The 24,758-nt window shown below is 40.4% G+C and overlaps 1 protein-coding gene across 2 annotated transcripts in view; it reads left to right on the top strand.

Annotated features, from left to right (window-relative positions):
• Positions 1 to 4,292: 4,292 nt before the first annotated feature.
• The window catches only part of Nostrin (nitric oxide synthase trafficking), a 58,699-nt gene continuing 38,233 nt past the window's right edge, over positions 4,293 to 24,758 (top strand). Inside the window, exons 1-3 of one of the 2 annotated variants that reach the window (XM_027946101.3) lie at positions 4,293 to 4,438; positions 6,080 to 6,279; positions 15,580 to 15,665. In XM_027946101.3, the coding sequence (XP_027801902.1) occupies positions 6,253 to 6,279; positions 15,580 to 15,665 (113 nt within the window). In that variant the 5' untranslated portion in view covers positions 4,293 to 4,438; positions 6,080 to 6,252. The remainder of the gene's footprint in view (positions 4,439 to 6,079; positions 6,280 to 15,579; positions 15,666 to 24,758) is intronic. The other variant, XM_027946103.3, reaches the window with a different exon arrangement.

Raw genomic sequence — 24,758 nt, 5'->3', positions numbered from 1 at the left:
AGTAAAGCTGGCAATTAACAAGAATGGAATCAGTGTGCACCCCCACTGCCTCCAGTACCTGTAAAAATACTCATTTGTGCTTCTACATTTCAAAGAATGTTTTTTCTATCCTGAGGCTTGGAGCATTCATCAAGACTTTGGAAGTGCTTCCTCTAGCTTTGGAGAGAGATGGAAATATAGGAAGCGAATTGCTAAAAGAAGCAGAGACTAAAAATGATAAGTAATTTAATCAGAATGAGAACATCCTCCACTCCCTTCTGAGGGTGATTGGTAAAAATGGTGTCATGTGTGGTAGCTCTGTCCATGGCTATCCCCAACCCCGACAGTGCTGCTCCCGTGTCAATTCCAGCAGGATTCAGGAGTGGTAGCTGGCTTGGGAAGATAAATGGAAACATGTCACCTCTGTTTCTGCTTGTCCTGTTAGGAAAGCACTCCACCTGTGGGGAGCCACCCTGCCAGACCTCCCAGCGCCTGAACCCCAGCAGCCTAATCAAGTGGTCCTACTCACTCTTGCCATTAGTAAAAGCAAACCAGCTGTGGGAACAAAGCCACAGTGCTGCCTCTTTACATCCATCTTGCTGTGAATAGAGCAAAAATTCTCTTAGTTTTTCTTGGCAAAGTTTTCAGAACTCAGCTCAATTTAAACTCCAACTTTCCCAAACTTATTCTTAACATTAGGGCACTCTTTGATTTTATTCTTGGTCTCAACTCTCTTTACTTCATCTGTTTATCTTTTTAACCAACAAATCTCCAAGAAAGTTCTCTAAGTGGCCCCTAGGGATTTTCACTGAGTCCTTCTCAGTTTCCTGCTTGTCAAGGCCATTTTTAATCTGTGTCTGAGCCTCCCAAGTGCATTTGAGCTGTTTCCCATTTTAGAGTTCCTGCCCAGAAGGCCACACTTATCTTCCCTCTCAGTGTTTTGAACTCTGTGTCCTGATAGTTCAGGACACAGACCTACCCATAAGAAACATTTCCTGTCTTATCAATGAAGAGGAGGTAGCTAATGGGGTCACTTTCTCAGTATTTAATTCAATCCAATAAAAGCAGTTATTTATTGAACTTTTACTTTACTCCAAGTACTTGGCTATAAGGACTTCACTGAATAATGTGGGAAGCAGACCATTAAACCAATAATTTCAACACAGTGGGATAAATGAATCAAAAGAGATGGGTGCAATAGATAACAGTAGGACAAAGGCAAGAATGTGTTCTTTCTGAGAAAAATCACACACACAACAAAATCGGAGATAAATAAAAGTCAATTAGGCCAACGTAAAGATGGAAGGACCACCAGAGAGAAGGAAGAGCATCTGTGAAATCCTGTAGGCATAAAATGACAGAGAATATCATCACTATTTCACCTTGTTAAAAGTTGAAGAGCATAATTGTCATCCTTCTTAATTTTTTTTGTCCTTTTTGGTTTCTAAAACTATACATAATAGTTTCAAAGGGTAAAATTACACAGAAAGGTATGACCTAGAAAGGTAAAGTCCTCTATAATCCTGACTTCAGAGACACCCTGTAGTGTGTCCGGTACTTATGTGCCTCTATCTTTTTTTCTTATATAGATACCAAACTAGAACCATACTTATTCTTTTGCAACCCCAGTTAGTATACATAATTGAACATTTTATACTACATCCTCATCTTTTGGATGTTTAGGATGCCAATATCTGGATTGTATGGAAGTATAGAATAGTCATTAAACCTGGCCTCCCTGAAGTCAGATGAATTCAGTCATCCCATTTGGTGCATGACTTGGGTAAGTCACTCAATTACCCTGTGTCTCAGATTTTGTGTGTACATTGTAAAGATCAAAATAATAATACATATCTACCTTAAATGATTGCTGTTATTATTTTAAAAGTACTTAGAATAGTGCCTGGGATGGTAAGTACTCTCAATGGAGTTCATATTACTATAAGATATTTAATCAGGTCCCTATTGATGATTTTTTTTTTTTTTTGCACTACATGGCTTACTAAAGAAACTTGTAAGACAAGTTTTGTATTGCCCTTAGTCCCTATTGCATTTTGGTTCTTGTTTTTTTACTAACTTAGCATCCAAAATTTATTTTATTAGTACTTAATAAAGGTATAATTAGTATTGTCAACTCCCTTGAAGGCAGCACAAAACATGGTAGGTGGAGTCCAGGGGAATAACTTCCAGACCAGACCCAAAGGGAATCCATTGCAGATTTTCTTTCTGAAGAGAGGTCTTGTCAGGAAGCGGGATGCTGAGCGTAGATGGGCAAAGTTGGCAGGAAGATTAAGATCTGAGAGACCAAGCTAGAGGCCTGGACAGAAGCCAGAGAGTGAGTGTGGGCCAGAAACCTATGGGCAGAGACAAATGTATAGATAAAGAACTAAAAAAAAAAAAAAAATTAAGAAAGGGTATGATATACCTTCTTTGGTGAGGTACTTCACTACAGGTAAAGTTCTCATCAACCTGTGGGTACCAGTAAGGTTCTGTTAATATCAATTCCAAAGTCACAAGGCTCTTTGGCCTTCTTCACACAGAACTCAGCAGCCTCCTCCCAATGTCTCCATGAGCCTTCCTGGGAGGCAGGGAGCTGGGGGAGTACTCTCATGAACCAGGATACATTTACTCAAGTTGATCTGCCCTTGACTCCCTGTCAAGGTGACTTGTCAGCCTCAGCAGAGCAGAGTTGTGGCCTATTTAATGGATTATTCTACTGGAGGAGAGTCATGCTCTGCCACTGCCTCCCACCCTCCCACTCTGGGAGAGGGTTTTTGTGGTCTGGGGTAGGGTCTATGTAGGATACATTGTGAGGTTTATGTCTAAAGCTTCCCTGTTACTTCTCTCCTTAATTCCAATTTCTGCTGATGTTCAAAGCCTGTTTCCCCAATCTGGGTGGGGGAAGGGAGAGAAAGACAGAGAAGCCACACCCTCTGTCTTCCTGCTTATCTCTCCAGTCACTCAAGAACAAATATTGACCAGTCATTGTGGTAGGTTGAGTGTAAATGAATCTCCATTCTTGCCCCGTCTCTGTATCTATGCCCTTGCAATGAGACATTCAGTTCTACTTCCTTGAATCTGGGCTGACCTCTGGTGGTTTTGGTCCCTTGGACATGGCTAACATGATAGGGCATCAATTTCAGTTCTGTACTTCAGGGGACCTTGAACTCTTCCATTCAATCTCTGGGCTCCTCTATCTTGCCCTGGGAACAGCCAGGGTTAGGCTGATGAAACCAGGTTTAGGCTGGCTATTGTGGGTCAGCCCACGGCCAACCCCCAGCCAGCCACCCACCCAGTAGTGCCCAGAAAGCTGCTCTGCCCCGCCCTTCCAGGATCAGCAAAACTGTGAAGGTGCAGCATGAGTGAGCCCAGAGGAGACCTGAAGAACCACCAGTTAACTCACAAATTTGTGAATAAATATATCCTGTGTCATTTGAAGCTGCTGGCCTTTAATTGTTAAGTGGTATTATTGTGACAAGACATAAATGATATGACACTCTTTTTCTGACCTCTTTTTCAAACATCCCTCTGAGAAACTGAATAATCATCCATCTGCATTTAGCCAGGAAATCCTGCAGCTCTTCCACAGGCTGGGGGGTGGGGTGGGGGGAGTACTGAGGTAAGGGGAACATATTCTAAATTATCAGGTGTCCAGAGGGAAAGCCAGTTAGCCTCAGAGAAAGGTGCAAGTGAGGAAAAAGGGTGTAGAAATGCCCTACAGGTCTTCATTTGGCCAAGAAGATCACAGTAATCTTGGTGTGATGGCATTTCTTATAGAAACTGGCAAAGAAGGCTGTTATGGTTTAGATATGAGGTGTCCCTCAAAAGCTCATGTGTGAAACAATGCAGGAATATTTAGAGGTGAATGTGAGAGTTGTGGCCTATTTAATGGATTATTCTACTGATATGGGTTGACTGGGCAGTGACTATAGGCAGGTGGGGAGTGGCTGTATGGTAGAGATGTTTTTCAGAACAAAGGAGAAGATAATGTGGCACCATCAGTATCAATGTGAGCCTTCCACAACTCAGTTGTAACATCGTTTCTACTCTGTAGTAGAGAAATAGAATGCCCAACCAGGAATGTGTATTACTTTATATGGGAGACAAAGAACTAGTATATGAAAGGAAACTAACAAAAGTATATAAAAGGCTCAGCCTTTGGATGAGAATCCGCTGAGCCAGTGCTGGCAGAAAAAAAATTAAAAAATACTGCTTCCTGCTGATAGTTCTGGTCTCGTGTCTCAGTTCAAGAATCTCACAACTGGAGGAGGTAGGTCACTGGGGTGGGGGGATGCCTTTGAGGTTTATATTTTGTCCTTGGTGAGCGGAGTTCTCTCTGCTTCCTTGTTGCCGTGTCCTGCGATGCCGTCCTACATCCCGCCCAGCCACCACCATGTCCTGCCTCTCCTCAGGCCCAGAGCTATGGAATTGGCCGACCATGGACTGATCCTCTGAAACTGTAAGCCCAAATAAGCTTTTCCTCCTCTTAATTGTTCTTATTGGGTCTTTTGGTCACAGCCACAAAATCATTGACTAAAAAGAGACTTAGCTCCCCATTTTGACTGAGTTGGAACCGAAACTGAGACAAAGAGCAGCAAGAAAAAATGGGGGCAGGAATCACGGAGAAGACATTGAGCTAGCGGTCCCAGGACTCCAAGCTCAGGCTTCAGAAAAATAAAATCTCTGAGGTCAGTGAAGCCCTCCGGTGGGAATGTGAGTCATTTATAATCAGACTAAATGTCTTTCATTATGCTGAGATGCTGTGTTAATTGCAAATTGGATGATTTTGAACTCTGAAGTATTTCACTGCACTATAAATAGAACTGCTTTAGTAAAGGCTAGGGTCTGCCCTTACTGCCTGCAAGTCAGAGCAAAGCTACCCGCAGCCTATACACAGCTAGCTGTCACTATTCCTCCGCCACTAGTTGGTAATCTAAGGATTGATAATTGAGACCACACGTGTTGAGAAAGCAATAAAAAAATAAGTTCCTGATGGATGATTCCTAGTTCTCTCCTTCCTTTTGAACAATGGGGAATGAGGCAGGCAAATCTGTCTTACATTGATAGCATAGCCACTTGGTCCTATTGCACTGGTTGGGTTGAGTTTGACCCTGAGAGACAGTTCATGTATGGCCCCCATTCCTGATAAACTTTTTTGGACATTTTACAGTTATAGTTCTTTTGGCGTAGGTCCCTAGTTGTTTGGTACCTAGCCTTGTGGTGAGCAGGGGTATGTTGGCTTGGTGTGAGATGGGGCTTTGGGCTTCAGGTTGCTGGTTTACTTACTGGAAGGTATGCTTACAGACAAGCTGTTTGCTGTCTCTAGAAATTAACTAGTACTGACAGAAGCAGTATTTGTTTGGGTCTACAGGATGCAAAATGTCAAAGTAGCATGAAATATGTTATGTTACATAAGATGTCCCCCAAAACCTTATGTGTGAGACAATATAAAAATGTTTAGTGATGAAATGATTGGATTAGATGATCTTAACTGAATCAGTACATTGATCCCCTGATAGGGATTAACTGGGTGGTAACTGTAGGCAGCTAGGCTGTCACTACAAGAAGTGGGTCATTGGGGGCATGCCTTTGAGGTTTTATTTTTTATCTGTGGTGAAAGGAGCTGTCCCTCTCTTCCCCCTGGCCTCTCTCTCTCTCTCTCTCTCTCTCTCTCTCTCTCTCTCCTTCCTGGTGCCATGTTCCCAGCTGTTTTCCCCTGTCACACTCTTCCTCCATGATATTCTGCCTCAACTTGGGCACACAGCAATGGAGTCAGTCATCTAAGGACTGAGATCTCTAAAACCATGAGTGCTAAATAAACTTTTCCTCCTTAAATTTGTTCTTGTCAGGTCTACTAAAAGCTCACTAAAACAAATACAGAAAATTTTAAAACATAATTAATAGAGCTAGCTGAGATAAGTCCTGCTCCTCTGTACTGGGCACCAGGATTGTGGGTCCATTTTACAGCTCAGGCCTTCTTCCCCAGGGCTAAACTCTCCAGGCCTCTGTGTCCCTCCCTTCCCCCAGAGTGTTTGCAGATGTCATTCTCACTATCTTCCACTGGCTCTCTTGACCCACAGCAGTTCTTTGCTTTTTTCAGGAAACAAACTGGATGAAAGTCCAGGGGCTGGGACTTCCTCCTTGGTGTGTTTGACAAGGACTGACGTATTCTAAGTCCTTTGAATCCCGGAAGTCCAGGACACACCCAGCTTCGATTGCACTGTCCAGAATGCTGGAGTGTAGGTAAAAGGACAAAAGGAAAAACATTTCAGCATGAGGGACCCACTGACAGATTGTTCGGTGAGTAGCTCAGTGGCAGTTTGTGCGCCTGTGTGTGTGTGTGTGTTGGGGGGTAGATTTCTCTACTCCTGGGTGCCAACTTCAGAAATTTGAGACATTCAGCAAACAAATGGGTTTAGATATTGGCTACAGTACAGAAGTCTGTGGTTTTTCTTTGGTTTGATTTTATTTTTTTTTAAAGGCCTTTCTAAGAAATCTCAGTAATTGTCATTTTCATTCTCATATTTGTGGAAGAAGTTTGAGTAAATATATAGCATCATATTTAGATCCAGATGGTGGCTGTTTGGAAAGCAGTCTTAAGATCAATGGTGCCAACATCATGTATGCAGTCGATACAAAAACACACGGAATGTGTGCAGCCAATTTTTCACTTTGGGAATGGAATCAGGGAGGTGGGAGGTTTTGGCGTTTCCCTTCTGTATGGCTTAGAGTTGGGGATCCCTCCTTGCAAAAGGAAGATCGACCCTGCACCCTGTCAGCAGTGGTGGTTCTCAGACTGATTTACCAGCATGGTTGCTTCAGTCCTGAGAGGATTACCAAAAACACAGGATTGGTCAAAAGCCCAAAGACATTATGAGGTCCTTAAGAGCAGTAGCAGATATGACATTGGGGACAAGAAGCAACTTAAATAAAGGGAGGATGTATTTATTTAAAAAATAATCAAGGATTATCAGTGTCTTGACCCAATAAATGCAATATAAATGGTACTAAAAAGTTAAAACTGGTGGCATTGGAAGCAAGGGATTGTAGTCATCTTTCATGTATTTTGTTTAAAAAAAAAATGAGGAGAGACATATAATAGGGTTTGTACTAAAGCCATAAAGAAAAGAATCACAGGAGGATTATTGGTTTTATTCCACAAAATAAATAAGTTCAAGGATCAGAGGACCTAAATGAGATAAACTAATAAATGGCTAGTGAGATTAATAACGATAATGTAGTAGCCAGCTCTGCCTAATTTAGTTTTTAAATATGAAAATAAGACACTTTTAATGTAAAAACCTATTCCAACAGTATAGTTGCATAGAGATGTTAAAAGTTAAACTTTCCCCATTTTGTTACCTCAGCCTGAATCTCCTCTCCATTGGTAATTATGGATGATTTTTCTAGAAGTCATTTATCATTTGTTTATTTTCTGCTCCATGTGTTTGCTCTCTCCCTAAACTGTTAAAATCTCTCATGTCTCAGCATTGGTACCGGAGGATGTTTTGTACTATAAAAGGATGGTAGGGACAGAGATGATAAATGGAAGCAAAAATGTGGCACTAGTAGTCATCAAGGAAGAAAGTTAATGCCCGGTGTCAAGAGAAAAATGTAATAGAAGAGAAGGTAACTGAGGCGAGGTTCTATCAAGTTTTTTTTTATTTAATTTTTTAATTTTAATTTGTTATACATGACAGCAGAATGCATTACAATTCATATTATACATATAGAGCACAATTTTTCATATCTTTGGTTGTATACAGAATCACACCATTCATGTCTTCATACATGTACTTAGGGTAATGATGTCCATCTCATTCCACCATCTTTCCTATCTCCCTGCCCCCTCCCCTCTCTTCCCTCCCCTTTGCCCTATCTGGAGTTCATCTAATACTCCCATGCGCCCCCCGCCCGGAGCCCTATTATGAATCAGCAGCCTTAAATCAGAGAAGACTTTTGGCATTTGGTTTTTGGGGATTGGCTAACTTCACTTAGCATTATATTCTCCAACTCCAACCATTTACCTGCAAATGCCATGCTTTTATTCTCTTTTAATGCTGAATAATATTCCATTGTGTATGTATACCACATTTTCTTTATCCATTCATCTACTGGAGGGCATCTAGGTTGGTTCCACTCTATCAAGTTTTTGTTTTTGTTTTTTTTTTTTTAAAGAAAAGAAAGAAAAAGGAACTGAATGAAGCCCTGGCTTCATTTTGGTGGGCGGTGATGGTCTTCAGGTCAGGACCTGGGAGAAATGTTTTCTTTTAAGCAGCTCTCAAAACATCCCTCGCCTTTGTGTCCATTTAAAACTTCACTCCCTGAGGTCCTGAATAGTTCTTTGCCCTATTCTGAGCCATTGTGCCAAGGACTCTTGTCCTTATCCACAACTCTGAAGGTCATCTCTGTGGGCCCATTGCCACCAAAAGTATCCGGGAGTCAAGAGGGGGCGGATATCCCTTCAGCCTAGGTTTCTAAACCCTCTAAAGGCAGAGCATATTTATTTATTTGCAATTGTTTCATCTTCATCAAGTGTTCGAGTTGATTTCCTGGTACAATTCCAGCTTGTACTTGGGGAACAATGCTCTGTGAAGATGAGGCCACAGTTTGGGAACATAATAAATAAGGGAACAGACTACAAATGGACAATTCATGAAACACGTAGTTATAAAAGAACCCAAAAGTTTAACCACCTGCAAGATGCCCTATCCCATGAGACCCTAGAGTTACACCGAACACAATTCATTGTCTTAGCTATAGTTCTTAACTTTGGTTACACTAGTGAATTCCTGTATGGATCTCAGTGGGCTACATGGTCTTACATGGGAAAAAAATCTATATTTGTACTGTTTTCTAACTGAAATGTAGGATTGAATTTCCTTCAATTCTAGATATAAGCAACAAACCTCAAAACTACTACCAGGGTCTGCGACTGTGTAACCAAAGTCACAGATATTTTTCTATAACATTACAGTTGTTGCAGCTGTATCTCAGCCTTGTTTGGAAATTTGGTAATTCTTTAGACTTGTTAATTTAGTATTCTAATAAAAAAGTGCACATATCACAATCTTAAAAAATGTTTTTATAAATCAATATAGTTTAGTTTTCTTTGTCATCCTGTTATTTTATTTTATGCATTTAAAAATATTATTCTAAGGGGCTGGGGATATAGCTCAGTTGGTAGAGTGCTTGCCTTGCATGCACAAGGTCCTGGGTTTAATCCCTACCACCACACACACACACACATACACACACACAGAATCAACTTGAAAGAGCCAGGTCAGCATTTATTTTGAAATTATTGTCACCAGGGTAGTACAAAGATTGACTAAATGTGAAGTAGGGCTTTTAACTGATCTTGAGAGTGTTAGAACTTATTTAAAGAAAATTTTTTAAAGTTCTGCTTTTGAAAAGAAAAAGAATTGGCTCTGGGCCTTGATCCTCTGAGCTTAGCTTCTAAACCTAAAAATATGTCAAGTGAAATCATCTTCAAATCCATGTGCAAGGAAATAGGATCAAATTATCCCCAGACAACAAGCTGTAGCCCGCTTCTTGCTTTAGATGCACTTATATAGTTTCCAGGTAGGGCTGTCAAAGCAAGACTCTGGTCTCCACAAGGCAACCTCTATCCTGGGACCAGGCTGTCCCTCAGGTTGGTGATCAGGTTCAGATGCCAGCTGAGCTTCCCATCTTGGTGGCTCAGCCTAGATCACTGGAGCTAACTCAGAAGCTGCTAGTGCATGGTCCATGCTCCTGAGGGCTTCCGATCCACCCCAGAGATGGAGAAGAAAGGTTGAGTTTGGCATGGCTGTCATGTGGCCCCTGGTATCCCCAGCATGCCACAGTAGATGAGTAACATATGGTTTCACATTTCTTAGGCCCCTGTTTTGTCATCTGTAAAATAAGAGGATTATATCGCATGCTCTTGATAGCCAACCACAGGGATTCCAAATATCACACAGATGGCTAATAAATTAGAGGGGTAGTGTTTTGAAATATTTCCCCCAATGAATCAGCATTCACATTTGTGCCTGGCATGGGAAAGGCATTCAGCAAAAGCTTATTTAATTAAATGTAAGTGGAATATCACGGTTTCTTTAATACCAAAGATCAGCATTATCAACCGGCAAATATTTCCATACTAACATCTAGAATAAAAATAGTTGTCTAGAATAACTGAATTTGCCCTTCTTTATCATTCAAACTGTGGAAAGCTAGAAAAAACAGCTAGGCCAAATTCCATATAGACATTGCATATTTTTTACAAGTCCTCCATCTAATTATTCATGTGCTGATTGCCTAAATTAATCATTAATAAATGGTACTGAAAAGCTAAAATTGGTGGCATTGGAAGCAAAGGATTGTAGTCATTATTCATGTATTTTGGTAAGAAAAAAAAACCTGTGGAGAGACAGATAAAGGGTTTGTATTAAAGCCATTTTTTTTGAAAGCCATTTTTTTTTTTGTAATGGCAATATTTATGCAACACAATTTGCTCACAAGTGCTGGGCAGAAACTTTTTCTTAATGACTGAATAGTAAATGTCAATATAGACCAGTTTTCTATGGGAAGATATTCTTCTAGGGCCTTAGAAATGTTCCTAATATTTTATCACCAGCCTGAAATTCCTTTATCAGGGGAAAAAACTCATACATTTCTTTCCTAGTAATTAATGGATGCAGCATGTTAATATAAATTCATATGGAGATGTAAAATTTATATTAGATTTTTTTTCCTGGAGTGCATATTTAAAGGCGGTTGGGTGTCCAGAAGCTTGATGGGAGTAGCCTTCTCATGCTGGTTGATGACATTAAGAGGCCATCTGTACTGCTGATAACCAGGACCAGCACTCTAAGTAAACTTAGTTGATTATACTGATTAGTCATTTATAAAAATATTTGATTCCGATGGGTTCTCTAATTGATTTGCTCATTCACATTTCTAATCCCAGTTCTGTCCTTATCTAATGAGATTATCTTCAGTTCTTTGGGCCCTGACTATAAATAAGTGGACTCTAGTGGTTTCCCATCTGTACTTCATAGAACGCCTTCAGAGAGGGGTGGGATGGAAAAGAGTGATAGGAGAAGGGGAGCCCAAGTCAAAGCAAGAGTTTTCATCCCCTCAAAGCAGATAATTGCCCAGATTTTCTGCTTCAAGTCTGAGTAGATGGTACATGATGAAAGGTACAAAAATGTTCATTCTAAATAAGGAATTCTGCTGAGAAAATGAAAGTGTTCTTAACAACTCTTTTAGTTATGATGTCACTTTTATCACAATCTGGATCAGGGTTTGTTGGGGACTTTCCCACACATTGCACATAGGGTCAAAGATAAAGATTCTCTCCATTGCTGTTATAAACAAGACATCCCTTTCTTATCTGATGACTAAGTTAACAACAACGTAATGTATTGAAAATCTTCCTGGCTTGTGTATACCTGGGTACACCAGAATTCAGGTAATCCCCTCAGCTCTTTGAATTGGCAGAGTATGGCTGAGAGGGTGAAGCCATGGATGGTTTCTCTGCTGAAAACAACCTTGTCCATTTTCCACCTTTTCCAATTAAAAAAAATTCTGTATATGCCATGATGTAAAAAAAAGTTAGGAAGTACTGATCTATTAAATGATAAAAGATCATCCTTCAAAATCTATACCTGGCAGCCCAAGGGCCAATGGTAAACCAAGCTTTGTTTGTGCACCCCATACTTTAGAAAACTGAATGTGAATGCCTTTGGGGATACAGACCACTCTTTGCTTTGCCACAGGCTACCCCACCACCCCTGAAGGCAACTGGTTTATAAATATTTAGGATGGCCTGGCGGCTTGCTTGGTATGTTTGGGAAAGGCAGCGCCCCTGCAGCCACAGCATAGAGGATTCTTAAATGCTTTATTCATTTTTTCTTTGGTTATAGACAAGGTTTGCCCTACATGTCCCCATCCTCACAAGTGATGACCAAGGCTCCCTATCCTCTCCCCAGGACTGTTACGAAAAGCTGTCCTTAGGTGACATGGACCTGTGGATCTTTTCTTAGGCTGTTTTATCTTGGGATTCCTTCCACTCTGAGTTCTCCTGATGGGGGCTCTTTTCCTTTCCCCCTCTGAAGGTCTTGCATCCCTCTAATCTATCTCCCCACTGTGCCTCCCCCAAACCCCAGCCCCAGCCCCAGTCTTATATAGTATTTGAGAGCAGAAAAACTTACTCTATAAGCATAAATCCACATCTCTCTCTCTTGTCCATGGCTCCATGGTTTCTTTTCTAGGCCTTTGCTTCTGCTTTGCTGTGGCTAGAAAAACGAAAAAGCCAGCAGGATCCATAAAAATATACAGCCTAATACTGGGAGGCATTTCTAAATAAATCAAATAAGAAAGTCACAGGGTCTGTAAAGAAAATCATTAAAGTTTATTGAACATGAAATAAGATTTGAACAAATTGAAAGACTATGTTCTTGGTTGGGAAGTCAAAATACTATTTAAAAAGTCTATTTCCCTAATTGATATATAAATGTAATACAATTCCAATTAGGATCCCAATGGGCTTTTTTAAAATTGTAATTAGGTAAATGTTTATATGGAATAACAAATGCCCAAGAATAGCCAAAGAAATTATTTTTAAAAAATAAGAAATACTTGCTCAAAGAGAAAGCAGAAGGAAAATGTTAATATTTTTATAACTTAAGCAGAAAACATAATATGAAACACTACTTTCTACATCATTTTTATTTTATGAAACAGAAATGTTTCATAATTTAGAATCAAAAGCTAAAAGACTGAATTATAGCTATGTTAAGCCGCATAATAGAAAACTCCTAAATAAGAATGACTTTTAAAATAGCTTGTATTTCTCTCACACAGGAAAATAAGTCCCAAAGTAGAGAGTTAAGGGCTTGTGCATTGGACTCCACAGTCATCAGGGACACAGGCTCATTCTCTCTTCTGATCTATGATCTTAGCCCATGATGTTCAATCTCAACACTACTTTATGACATGGCCCATTGTTTTGAAGCCCAGGAAACAGGAAAGAGGAAGAAAGGTCCTTCGCTGAACATACTGACAGATCTGGCTATCCTAGGTCTCATTTCTCCCACATCTTCTTGGACCACATTTAGTCAACATCTGTATACTTCTGAGTGAAGGGGGCTGAGAAATGACTTCATCCTGGAGTATATACCCTGCTGAACACTTACATACTCTCTTCTCCTGGCTTCAACATGTTTTGTGGGATTATCTTACATGTTACAGGAAGAAAATAAAGATTTACGGAGGAATTTAGTGAAAAGGTTTAGGTCATGTAAGAGTAAACAAAATCTTGACTGATTTTCTTTCTTGTGGAATTCTCAAAAATTTAAAAAGCACCAAAACTTTCCCAATATACCTGGAAGTACTTTCCCAGTGTATCTGGAAAGGGAGGAAAAAGCCTTCATAATATCTTGTCAATCATAGAGGGCAGGTTAGTTTAATTGGAAATGAAAGTCAGAAAGTTTGGTTACCAAATTGTGATTTTCTCTCATAATCCCCTGAGGAGAACCATTCCCATTCCATGACAGAAGCTACAAATCAGAACCCCATTACACATATGTTTTGCTTGCACTGCAGATAGTTTTTACATTTGTGAATTGTTTGTTGCAACTTTTTTTTAAATCTCATTTCAGATGAAACTGGACTTCAGTTTTTTTTGAACATACTGACAGATCTGGCTATCCTAGTTCTCATTTCCTTAGGACAGTTATGGCCCAGAGCTGTTCAGATAGTTGTGGCTGCAGCTCTTGGGCCCTGCCCTGGCCCGCAGGCATTCAGGTGCCTAACTGGATCCTGCAGGTGCATGAGATTGCAATCCCTGCCTGAGGCTAACAAATTCCCTATACACGTTTTTCTACCCTCACCACTGTCTTTGTTTCAATGGAGCTATTTGCTACTCTAGGTGGAGTATTTCTTATCCAAAATGCTCCAGACCAGAGTGTTTTAGTTTTTTTTTTCAGATTTTGGAATATTTGCATATGCATAATAAGAGAATCTTGGGGAGGAGACCCAAGTCTATACAGGAAATTCTTTTATATTTCATACACACCTCATACATATAATCTAAAGGTAACTTTATTCAGTAATTTTACTGCCTCTGTGTTTTGACTACAACCTGTCACATGAGGTCACCTGTGGAATTTTCCATTTGTGGCATTGGGTTAGAACTCCAAAAGTTTGGATTTTTAAAGTATTTTGGGTTTCAGATTTTCTGAATTGGATGCTCAACCTGTACCGTGTATCTTCTAAATATTATCATAGCTTTCTGTATTAAATTTTGGGGAAAGTTATAGTTAATAGATAGATAGATAGATAGATAGATAGATAGATGCAGATATAGATAAAAGGACTTAGGATCTATAAGACTGTATTGGTTTGTTACATACCTCTATATAGAGACTTAAATTAGGTCATTTTGGGGGTTCTTTCCTCCTCTGCAGCATCTGTTTGATACTCTGCTAGTCCATATGCTAGATATATTTGTGCCAAGGCTTCTGGGCCCTGAGGGTATCCTGCATGTGACTGCCTGCCATTGACAAGGATCTTAGTAACTGTGAATTTCCTTCCCTTTCCCTTTTTAATATGGGGCTCATCTGAATGCTGCAGGCATGTGAGCCCTGGAAGAGGCTGGCTCATTATATCAGCCAAGAGCCACAGCACAGCACTCTATCCACACAGAATTGCAGCCTCTTACATAAAATCATTCTGAAAAACACAATCTGCGATGGCACCTCTGGGTGGAGAGTATAGGAGAGTGTGTTAGAGGCATTCCATCATCTAATTCACCTGTTTTGTGTCACATAAGCTGCAGGGTCAACTGATATTTACCCTCTCTGTTTGGGCACCGCAAATGTGTTGTCATCAATGTCTGCACTTACAAATACAATGTTCAGAATCACATTGTGGAGTTGAAAAACAAATGGCAGAACCTTATTTGAAATTCTTGTGTCTGCAGGCTTAATTCATATAGGAGTGAATTTATGAAAGTTTTCTTACAAATTTACAAGGGTTTGGTTCAAATAAAATTATTTATCATTACTATAACATTCTTATTACTAAAGTAAAATAAGATATAGGGGCCATAGAGGGAACTAGGCCAAAATTTTATTAAAAAGTTATTCACTTACATTTTTGTATCTTAGCCAAAAAAAAAAAAAAAAAAAAAGCAAAAACAAAAACAACAACAACAAAAAAAACAACCCTCACTTTAGCTGTTCATCTTTTGCATCCTTTGCTTGTAAGTTCAGGAATATTTTGGAGTTTTGGGGGAGAGGGCACAAAATGATCATGTAGTGTCCTCCAGAATGTATTTTTGACCTTCTTGAAAACAATGAGGGTGACAGGAAACCAACTCAAGTGTACCCCACTGATGAATTGTTTGCACTTGGCCTAGGGGAGAAACAGAGAAACAAAATTTGTTTTTTAAAAGTTCTCCAGGAGAGGAGATTTAATCTTTACTTTAAGAACTCATTCCTCTAGCTACACAATCAATTACATGGCACTTGTCATTAGCATTCTGAATTTATGGGTGCTCTGTCTTTGGAAGAACTCATCATCCTCCTGTTCATCTTTTCTCTTTTTCAGTATAATAAGGTATACAAGAGCCTAAAGGAGTTTTCTCAAAATGGAGAGAATTTCTGCAAGCAGGTCACATCTGTTCTTCAGCAAAGGTACAGAATGCACATTTGGGATGAACAGTTCTTCCTCTGTAGTTGCAGCAAGAGATAGGACCAGAAGAGTGTTTACTGTCCTGCTTTCTTCCAGAACACAGTGTGATAGTTTGGTACTGGAGAGATTGGTTTGAAGAATGATTCTCCTCAACTGGGCATTTATTGACTGGACACCATAAAAATCAAGGAACAACAGGAGGGAATTCTGGTTAGGAAGGCTCAGTCGAGTCTCCTCGGATTCCTCAGACTGAGTTTATCACCTCTTCAGGGGCCCACTGTTGTGTCTGATGTCTATATTGTACTTTTCACACTGATAGCAATGATAAGATTGCATTCTTTGCCTCCCCTAAAAGGGCGAAAGCTGTGTCTCACCGTTTTTGTAAGATGAATTCTTGGAGCCTGTCTCTGATTTCTTTGGTAAATTATCAGATGAATGAATGGATGGAGGGATGAAAGTCATCATTTTCAGTACCATTTTCTCTTAATACTAGGCATGATCAAGTAGCGAGCTGTTCACTGTGCTGAAGAGAACACATTGAACTAAGTCAAAAAAGTAACAAAGGGTCACTGCTTAACGCTGAGAACCCAGGGACTAAGTTGGCTCATAAGTGGTTTTCAGGCCTTTTCCCCACCTATAGGCAGTTCTATAATAAGCAATTCTAAAGAGATCTTTTAGAAGAGATTGCTTATTTTTTAAGGTAAACTTTTTCAATCTTAAAATATTGTATATGTACCAAAAGATAAAGAAGCTGTGGGTTAATTACTTTCTGTATTAGTGGGTCAAGACCAAAAAAGAACATGCACTCTATCAGAACCAAAGAATGAGGCCAAAGAAAGACTTCAAGCACTCAAATGGGCTTTTATTAAAGAAAAATCAGGCTTGTCAAATGGAAACAGAAGGAAAAAGGTTTTAAAATATGGGATTATTTCCATCCTAACAGTCCAACTACTTTGGTCCCTGAAAGGGAAGAGGGGAGAACCCATCTGGGAAGGTATTTCTTTTATAAGAAAACATTTTTATCAGTCTCAAAGGAAATTATTTAAAACAAGACCAGTTAACTCTTCTATAAATTCAACTCATTACTTAGGTTAGACAGCATCTGCCTCCTGCAGATCAGAGAGAATCTGAAAGCAGATTAGCTGTTCCTGTGACCTGGGTTGCCATCATCTGATTTTTATTATTTGGTATCCAAGAGTCCAAAACCTCAGAGAGAGCTGTGAGGACAGAGGCAAGGGACAAATATGCTGGCTGCTAGATTTTTTTTGCAATTGATGCTTTCCTAAACCTTTTGTGACACTAACTTGGTACAGCTGAATCATTTACCCTCAACCGAGATGCCACTTTTGAAGTGCTCTCTACAGATTCCCGATAAATGTACATTTTCAGTATCCCCTGGACCTGAGCTGTCGAGTTTCTTCTCCTTGCTCAGCTGTTGATTACATGGTTAACCTGAGGGATGCTTGTCCACATGGAAGAAGATGGTACTTTTGGAGAACTCTTTTCTAATGAGCTCAAACACCATTAATTTGTGGACATGTGGCACACTGTATATTTTTAGACCGTATTCCTCCATGTCAGTTGAGGGGACAGAGTCCACTTCATCTCCCAGGATTAGATCATTTCTCTCCAACAGAAGTGGTGTGATTCTGGTGACTCCCTCTGCCTACTGTACTTAAACTAACCCCACATAATAACTTAGTCAACAACAAGGTTGACCGGTCATAGCATAGCAGGTATTACATTCACCTTTACTCCCCATTCTGCGATTCAGAAATGGCTTCCTTAGTCATAAATAAGATAAAAGGTGAGTTCCTTCCAGCTGTCAAGAAACAAGCCCCGGGTTTACTTCCTGTTAGGTGTGTGGGTGTATTACAAATAAGTCAATGATACATTTCCCTTACATTAGATAAATACACAGAAAGCCAATAGTCTTTGAAAGAAGCTATCCTGTTTCTTAGGATTTGGGGACAAGTAATGGGAAACACCATAAGACAAGTAAAATAGTTCTCTTAGACATGAGAGAAAATCATGACAGCAAATCCACTAGCCAGCATATTGGAAGACATTAGGAAGTAGCCCATTGGAGCTTTTTTGCACAGAAAATGCATTTAGTAAGTATTTGTAGATGAATGAATAATTATGTAAAAGATTAGTAAGGGATTGTATTTTATTATTACTATTCAGACATTATTAGAACAAGATCTTTATTGTCCTTGGAGATTTACATTTCCGAACCCTTTACCTCCGAGTCTGTTGAATGTGGTTCTGGTGGGCAGAGTTCAGTATTAGGATGGAGAAGTGAGAGGCAGCATCACATTGGAGTTGGAAGTGCAGACACTGTTTTCTCTCCACACTCAGCTACCTTCTGGCATTCATTCTAACTAAAGGTGATAGAAAAGTGCAATTGTTATTGAAACCCCATTTTTCTTGGCTATTCTGCTATTCCCGGTTATGCTTAGCTTCTTTTATCCAAGAAATTACTTGGGTTTCCCTTCTGTTTTGCAGTAGCAAACTCAGATTTGGCCAGAGACACACAACAGCTTCTACAGTGCCTAATGCCAAGGTCCTTAAGAGTTCACTGTAATACAATTACAGATCAGATTTAAGGAGACAAAGACATTCCCAGAAACTATGTTTGGCTCCCTTAACCCTCATAGCTAATGTTTAAACAGGCTTTGATGGGAAAATCAATTGTTCCTCTGAAAGGAAGCTGAAGATCAGATTTCCAAATGGCAAGAACCATTGCTGTGGACATTAGAAAAAAGAAAAAATAAGGGGGTGTACTTGGCCATTTATTCTATCCACAAACCATTGCAGATCCTGTTGCCAAAGACATTTAAAAGCCCAAATAACTTCTTTAATAAATCTCACCTTTTCTACCCAACTCATTGTCCTGGGTGCTCTAATTCCCACAGCCTCAGCTCCCTTACATATGGATAACTTCCAAATGTACATTGCTAGGCAACATGTCTGGATGGACTTCAAGACATACCTTCAACATTAGATGGAATGCTCCCTTTCTCCTCAGTGTGTCATGGAACCTCAAAGTTAACCTAACCAAATAGAGTTCATAAATTTTTCTCCAAAGGAGGCATTCCTTTTAGATATTTTACCATGATTACTAGGACCACAGCCTACTCAGTCAAGCCCAGCCCCCAGGGGCCACACCTTCCCATGATTCCTTCTGTCTTAATTCATGACCATGATTTCGTATTTCTCTCTTCTGAACCTCCTTTACATCTATAGTTTTCTTTGGATTTTATGGCTTTCTCCATTGTTCTGGAAAAATTCTTGCAAGCCAGTCTTATGACTGCAGGACAGAGTTACTGTCCTGCAGCTGTGTGGTTTGTATGCTACACAAAGCACCTGAGCACAATAAGCGGAGGCAAAAATGGAATTCACTCTCACCCTACTCTGTGCCATCAGAGGGCTTTTTCTTTTCCTAATCCAGGCAGAGTTCCCTCAATTTGTGGGCTGGCTGACTGGTACCCTATCCCTGTCTCTATGTATCTTCTACTCTGTGACCAGGACCCTGTTTAAGACCCTTCAAAGACTCCCATGACTTTCAGGATAAAATTCAGCTCTCATGGCATTTTACAAAGGACATGTGAGATTTGAGCTCTGCCTTTTATCGTGTCTCTCCCCATCTCCCCATGATCCCCAATCCCCTCCTCCTCCCTGAACTACCTGCGATCTCCTCCTCCCCACTCTGAGTCCCTCCACTGACACCACAGGCAGGTGCCTATATTAGCACAGGCTCTGTCACCCGCCTGATCCATACATCTTCACCTTTATTGGCTGACTCCATTCTTCATGACCCAGTTGTCCCACCGTGGAAGGCCTTGACTCTAGTTCCTAGTCTGAAAAAGTGTCCCCTATTTCTATGTGCACAGTGAGCATTTACCTCTGCTCTATCTTTAACTGTCCTACACTCTTATTCTTTGTTCCCTTCTCTTCCTCTCCCCTTGGAAGCTGAACTCCTTGAGGATCTTTGTGTCCCATGTGACTAGCAGGGTCCTGGCACAGCATGGATGTTCAGTAGATGTTTGCTGAGTGAAAGAATGTGTTAATGTCTGAGCTGCTCTGTACCTTTAGTCACTCATAACTTTCAAGAAGTTAAAGTTAGGCCACTTCTTAGGAGCAATAAATGGTTAAGTCAGAGCCATTTACTGACATCATACTGTACGTAGCCTATTATTTTGAACAAAAGTTAGAAAAAAAATGAAATGGAAGAGAACACTCACAGACCTGGCACTGTATTTGAAGTGTCTTGTACTTGATCTCTTTACTTTAGTCCTCACTACCCAAAGTGGCATATACATACTCTTATCCATTCCTGTTTTATAGATTAGGTCATGGCAAAGGTGAGGCATTAGGCTCCTTACCCAGCCTAACCCAGGCTCAGTGCACAGGCCTCTTCCAAGTGGGCAGGCGGTTTCAGGCACTGCTATGGGGGTTCCAACATGATCGGGGGGTCTTGTACCAGTGTGCTTCACAGAGTCATAGGGTCCTCCAGGAGCAGGGACCTCAGTGGTCATCAAGCCCAGGGGCTTTAAAGCCCTGTGGCTCAAAGGATCTGTGAGGAGCCCTCAGCACCTATTTTGGGGGGGCGAGGAGGAGGCTAGGTGGGCAGACTCTGCTCCTTCCTCAGTCCCTCTCCCAACTACTCTACAGCAGCTTTGCCAGCAGTTATAGGATATGCTCCTGTTCAGCATCATATTTTGTTTTGCTAATAAAAAGCTTTGAAAAGTGCCTGTCCTGTCCACTTGACCTGACTCCCCCCACCCCACCACAAGACTTCCTTCCTGCCCCATACACACAGAAACACTCAGCTTGGGAATGAACAGATGTATAGGACTGGAAGTTCTTATGTGTTCCCTGGGTCAGAGAGAGCCGGTAGGGACTTGATGAGACTCTCAGCCTGGACATCCAAGAAGGGTGCCATCGCAGCTCATCTTCCCATTTCACCTTCTTATATTATTCTCAGGAACCAGAATCAAGGCAGTTAGTAATGATAAAATGGCTAGCCAGAGAACTCAGCCACTTGAATCACAGAGCTTAAATTTTATTTCAATTGCCAATCACTAACTTTAATTACTTTATTGTTAATTATTTTTGTGGTCCTAGTGATTGAACGCAGGGCCTTGTGCATGGCAGGCAAGCACTCTACCACTGAGCTACACCTCCCCCCAGCCCTATTTGTTAATTTTTTTAATTACACATAATAATCGTACATATTTATGGATGCAAAGGGATGATTTGATATATATGTATACAGTATGTGATGATCAAATCAGAGTCATTAGCATATTCACCACCTCATACATTTATCATTTCTTTTAAGAACCTCTCTTCTAGCTATTTTGGAATACAGAATATGTCATTGTCAACTTACTCACCACACTGTGTGATAGCACACCAGCACTTAGTTCTGTCTTCTTGAACTGTGCACCCACTGGCCTCACTCACACCCTCACCGCTCTGTGTTCCCCATCTCACCAACAGCCTCTGGTAACTTTTCAATAATCTATTTATAAGATGAGCTTGTGACTATCTTGTTTTTATTGGTTCTTTTTAGTTATACAAGACAGTAGAATTCATTTTGACATAATTATACAAGCATGGAACCTATCTTGCTCTTATTCGGTACCTCCCCTTCCTCTCCCTTCCTCCCACCCCTTGCTCCCTTCCTTCTACTCTACTGCTCTTTCTACCAATTTACCCATGATTATTTTTTAATTAATTTCTTGCAGTATACACGATGGTAAGATTCACTGTGGTATATTCCTATAGCTGATAAAGCTTAAATGGAAAACATCAGCATACCCAGCCCCAAATCAGAAGCTGTTGCTGGTACAAAGAAAGCTGGGGTGATATCACAACGGAAGAATTTGAGATTTCTAAAATTCCTCCTTAATTCATAAAGAAGGAAGGGCTCTTTCACTTGCTTTTTTGTTAATTATTAGGGCTTTATAATTATACCTACTGGTTGAGTTCATCCTAATAAACTCATAAAAGCATGCAAATCAATTTAGTTCATGATCCCCCCTTTTTCCTCCCCCTTGCCCTCCTGTGCTCTCTCCCCTTTCCCATTCTCCTTCCTCTATTCTACTAGACTTCCTTTTGTTCATCTATTAATTTATATTTGATTGTTATCCTATTCTTCTCTCCCCCTTCCTTTATTTTACTCTAGCTTCTGCATATGAGAGAAGACATTTGACCTTTGCGTTCCTTCTTTCACTTAACATGATATTCTCCATTTCCATCCATATACTAGCAAATTCCATAATTTTATTCTTTTTAATGGCTGAGTAGAATTCTATTTTATATATATATGCCACAATTTCTTAATCCATTTACCTATTGACAAGTATCTGGGTTGATCCCATAATTTAGCTATTGTGAATTGTTGCTATAAACACTGATGTGGCTATATATCACTGTAGAATGCCAATTTTAGGTCTTTTGCAAATGTACTAATGAGTTAGGTCATATGAATGTTCTATCCCTAGTTTTGTAAGGAGTCTCCAAACTGCTTTCCAGCGTAGTTATACTAGTCTGCAACCTCACCAACAATGAACAAGTGTACCTTCCCCCAACAACCTCACCAGCATTTATTATTTTTCTTAGTATTGATCATTGCCATTCTCACTGGAATGAGATGAAATTTTGGTGTAGTTTTAATTTGCATATCCCTGATTGCTAGAGATGTTGAATATTTTTTCATGTATGTATTGGCCATTTGTGTTTCTTCTTTTGAGAAGGTCTGTTTAGTTCTTTTGTACATTTGTTGATTGGGTTATTTGTGGGTTTTGTTTTTTTGGTGTTAAGTTTTTTGAGTTCTTTTCATATTTTGGATATTAATCCCCTAACACTAGAATAGCTGGCCAAGATTTTCTCCCATTCTGAAGGTTCTTGTCTCGTACTTTTAATCATTTTCTTTGCTGGGCAGAAGCTTTTTAGTTTAATGATATTCCACTTATTCCACCTGCTTTTTAGAAGTACGAGAAGGTCTGAGCTCAATTTTAATTAGTTCCTCACAGATACAGGGCATAATTATGGTGTTTCTTTTAAACCACTTTTTACAATTAAAGTAAGATCCTCTAAGATTGATTATGAGTCACTTATATTATTCTTACAGTTTACTTTGTGCTGTATCTAAAATATTGAATCTAAAACCACATATTTTCCATGGCTTCTTTCTTTCAAAAGGAGAATTGTTTTAAAAATCTAAGTCAAATATTGGCCTTTGACTTTATTGTTTTGTCTTATTTATTGGTTTGTCTTTATTAACTACTAATGAAAATATATTGACCTGCCTTGCATGCTGAGAAGAAATTAGAATATAAGTGGATTAAAAACCAGTGTATGTCATTTCCCTGGTTAAGAATCTTCAAAACTCACTTGAGTATTTTGAGCTAGTATTACCCATCAAAAGGCCACACATCATCAATTTTACATGTGCCAAGACAATTACCAATGACATCTTCACTCAAATTAGAAATGGTGGATGTAAAGTGGAAGAAAAGAAATGAGAAAGAACTAGACAAGTAAGCACAAGACACATCCAAGCTTGTTCCTGATTATTTTTGTGAGGGAAAAAAATATTCCATGTCTTGTTCGAGGTGAGCTCTGCTCCCTGGACTCCCTATGACTGTGGTAACCACAATAAAGCAGCTCCATCAAGGGACTAGGAAGAAACCAATCTCGGAGTAGGTGTGTGTTGCTGCCTCTGTCTCAGGAAAGCACCAAAGGCATTTATTTCTGTTTATCAGGTACCCTAAAAGCATGCATGTGTGGCTTCCCTAGACCATGGCACAGAAGAGCTGCATAGCAGTGGTTGCCCCCTGACAAACCTTCTGACTACAAAAATGATAGCTCTCTCCTCACCTGCCAGTTCTTATAAAAGTGATTTTCTCTGGATTAGAATTGAACCATTAGAATCTGTTAAGGTAAAAGGCATTAAGAGCCAAAAGCCTGCAAGACAATGACCCACCCTACTCGTCACGCTTTATCTCAATACCTTCTGACTTAGAGAGTGGAGTTGTCCGCTGAGTTTCCACAAATGGTCACTAGGGCTTAAAATGCAAGCATAGAGGGTTACAGCCACTCTACTTGGCTAATTTGAATGCTGATTCTAAAACCCTTGGGGTCACCAATAAGTGGAAAGTTGAAAGTCTAGGGACACAACTGTGCTGTTCAGAGAGGTGGGTCTAACTCAGGCCAGCCTCAAAGGGTTAGGTTGATGACATTTATTGTCGGAGTCCCCTCCTTTTCCACTATACCAGACACTCAACAATGCCACTTTCCACCCCCAAAATGCCTTCCAATTGCACAGATGCCTTCAGTAGAGGTCCTGGAAACATGTCGGTCTGTACCCAGGCAGCTGTGAGGTGGATCTCTAGCTGCTAAGCCACCAGGAGCTGTGGAGCTTCAGAACACTGCAATTAAAAGCACTGAGTCCATTTTAAAAAGTGCTTTTGTTTGACTCCCCCCTTGGTTCTCCCCCTGCGGCCTCTTCCCCACAGCCATAGGTGGAGAATGGAGTGGTTACTCAAAGATACCCAGTCAGAGGGCCCAGGTTAGAATCCCAGGTCTGTCACCTCCTTCATGTGTGTCCTCAGGCAAGTGATGGAGTTAACTCCAGGTCCCAGCATTCCCTCCATGAAGTGAGTAAAGGAACTGTGCCGACCTTGTGGGGTTACGGTGGATGAAATGAGGAAATACACCTTAGACACTTAGAATGGTGCCCGGCACGTTTTAAGTGCTCAGTAGAGGCCGGATGTTGTTAGTCCCTGTGCAGATAGCAAGGTCAAGCATCAGCAGGAAACTTCCATCTGCATACCCACACGCCTGCCCTGCCACAGAGGCCTGAGATACTTGAACGTGAAGAGAAACCTTCCCACCCAAGAAATGCTGGGCAGCCATTGAACCTCCCTAGATTGGGAAAGCCAGTGGAGATACCACAGTGTTCAGTAGGACGATGGCCAGACTCAAAAAAGTGCCAGCTCACCCCTGAACAAGCAAGGACCCTCTCCCTTTCCTGCTGACAAAGCCCAACTCTTTTCTTTTTCCTAAGCAAATCCAATTAA

The sequence above is a fragment of the Marmota flaviventris genome, chromosome 11 (assembly GCF_047511675.1).
Source record: "Marmota flaviventris isolate mMarFla1 chromosome 11, mMarFla1.hap1, whole genome shotgun sequence".
Classification (NCBI taxonomy): Eukaryota; Metazoa; Chordata; class Mammalia; order Rodentia; family Sciuridae; genus Marmota; species Marmota flaviventris.
The sequence above is the reverse complement of the archived record's forward strand: the minus strand, read 5'-3'. Positions and strand labels throughout refer to the sequence as shown.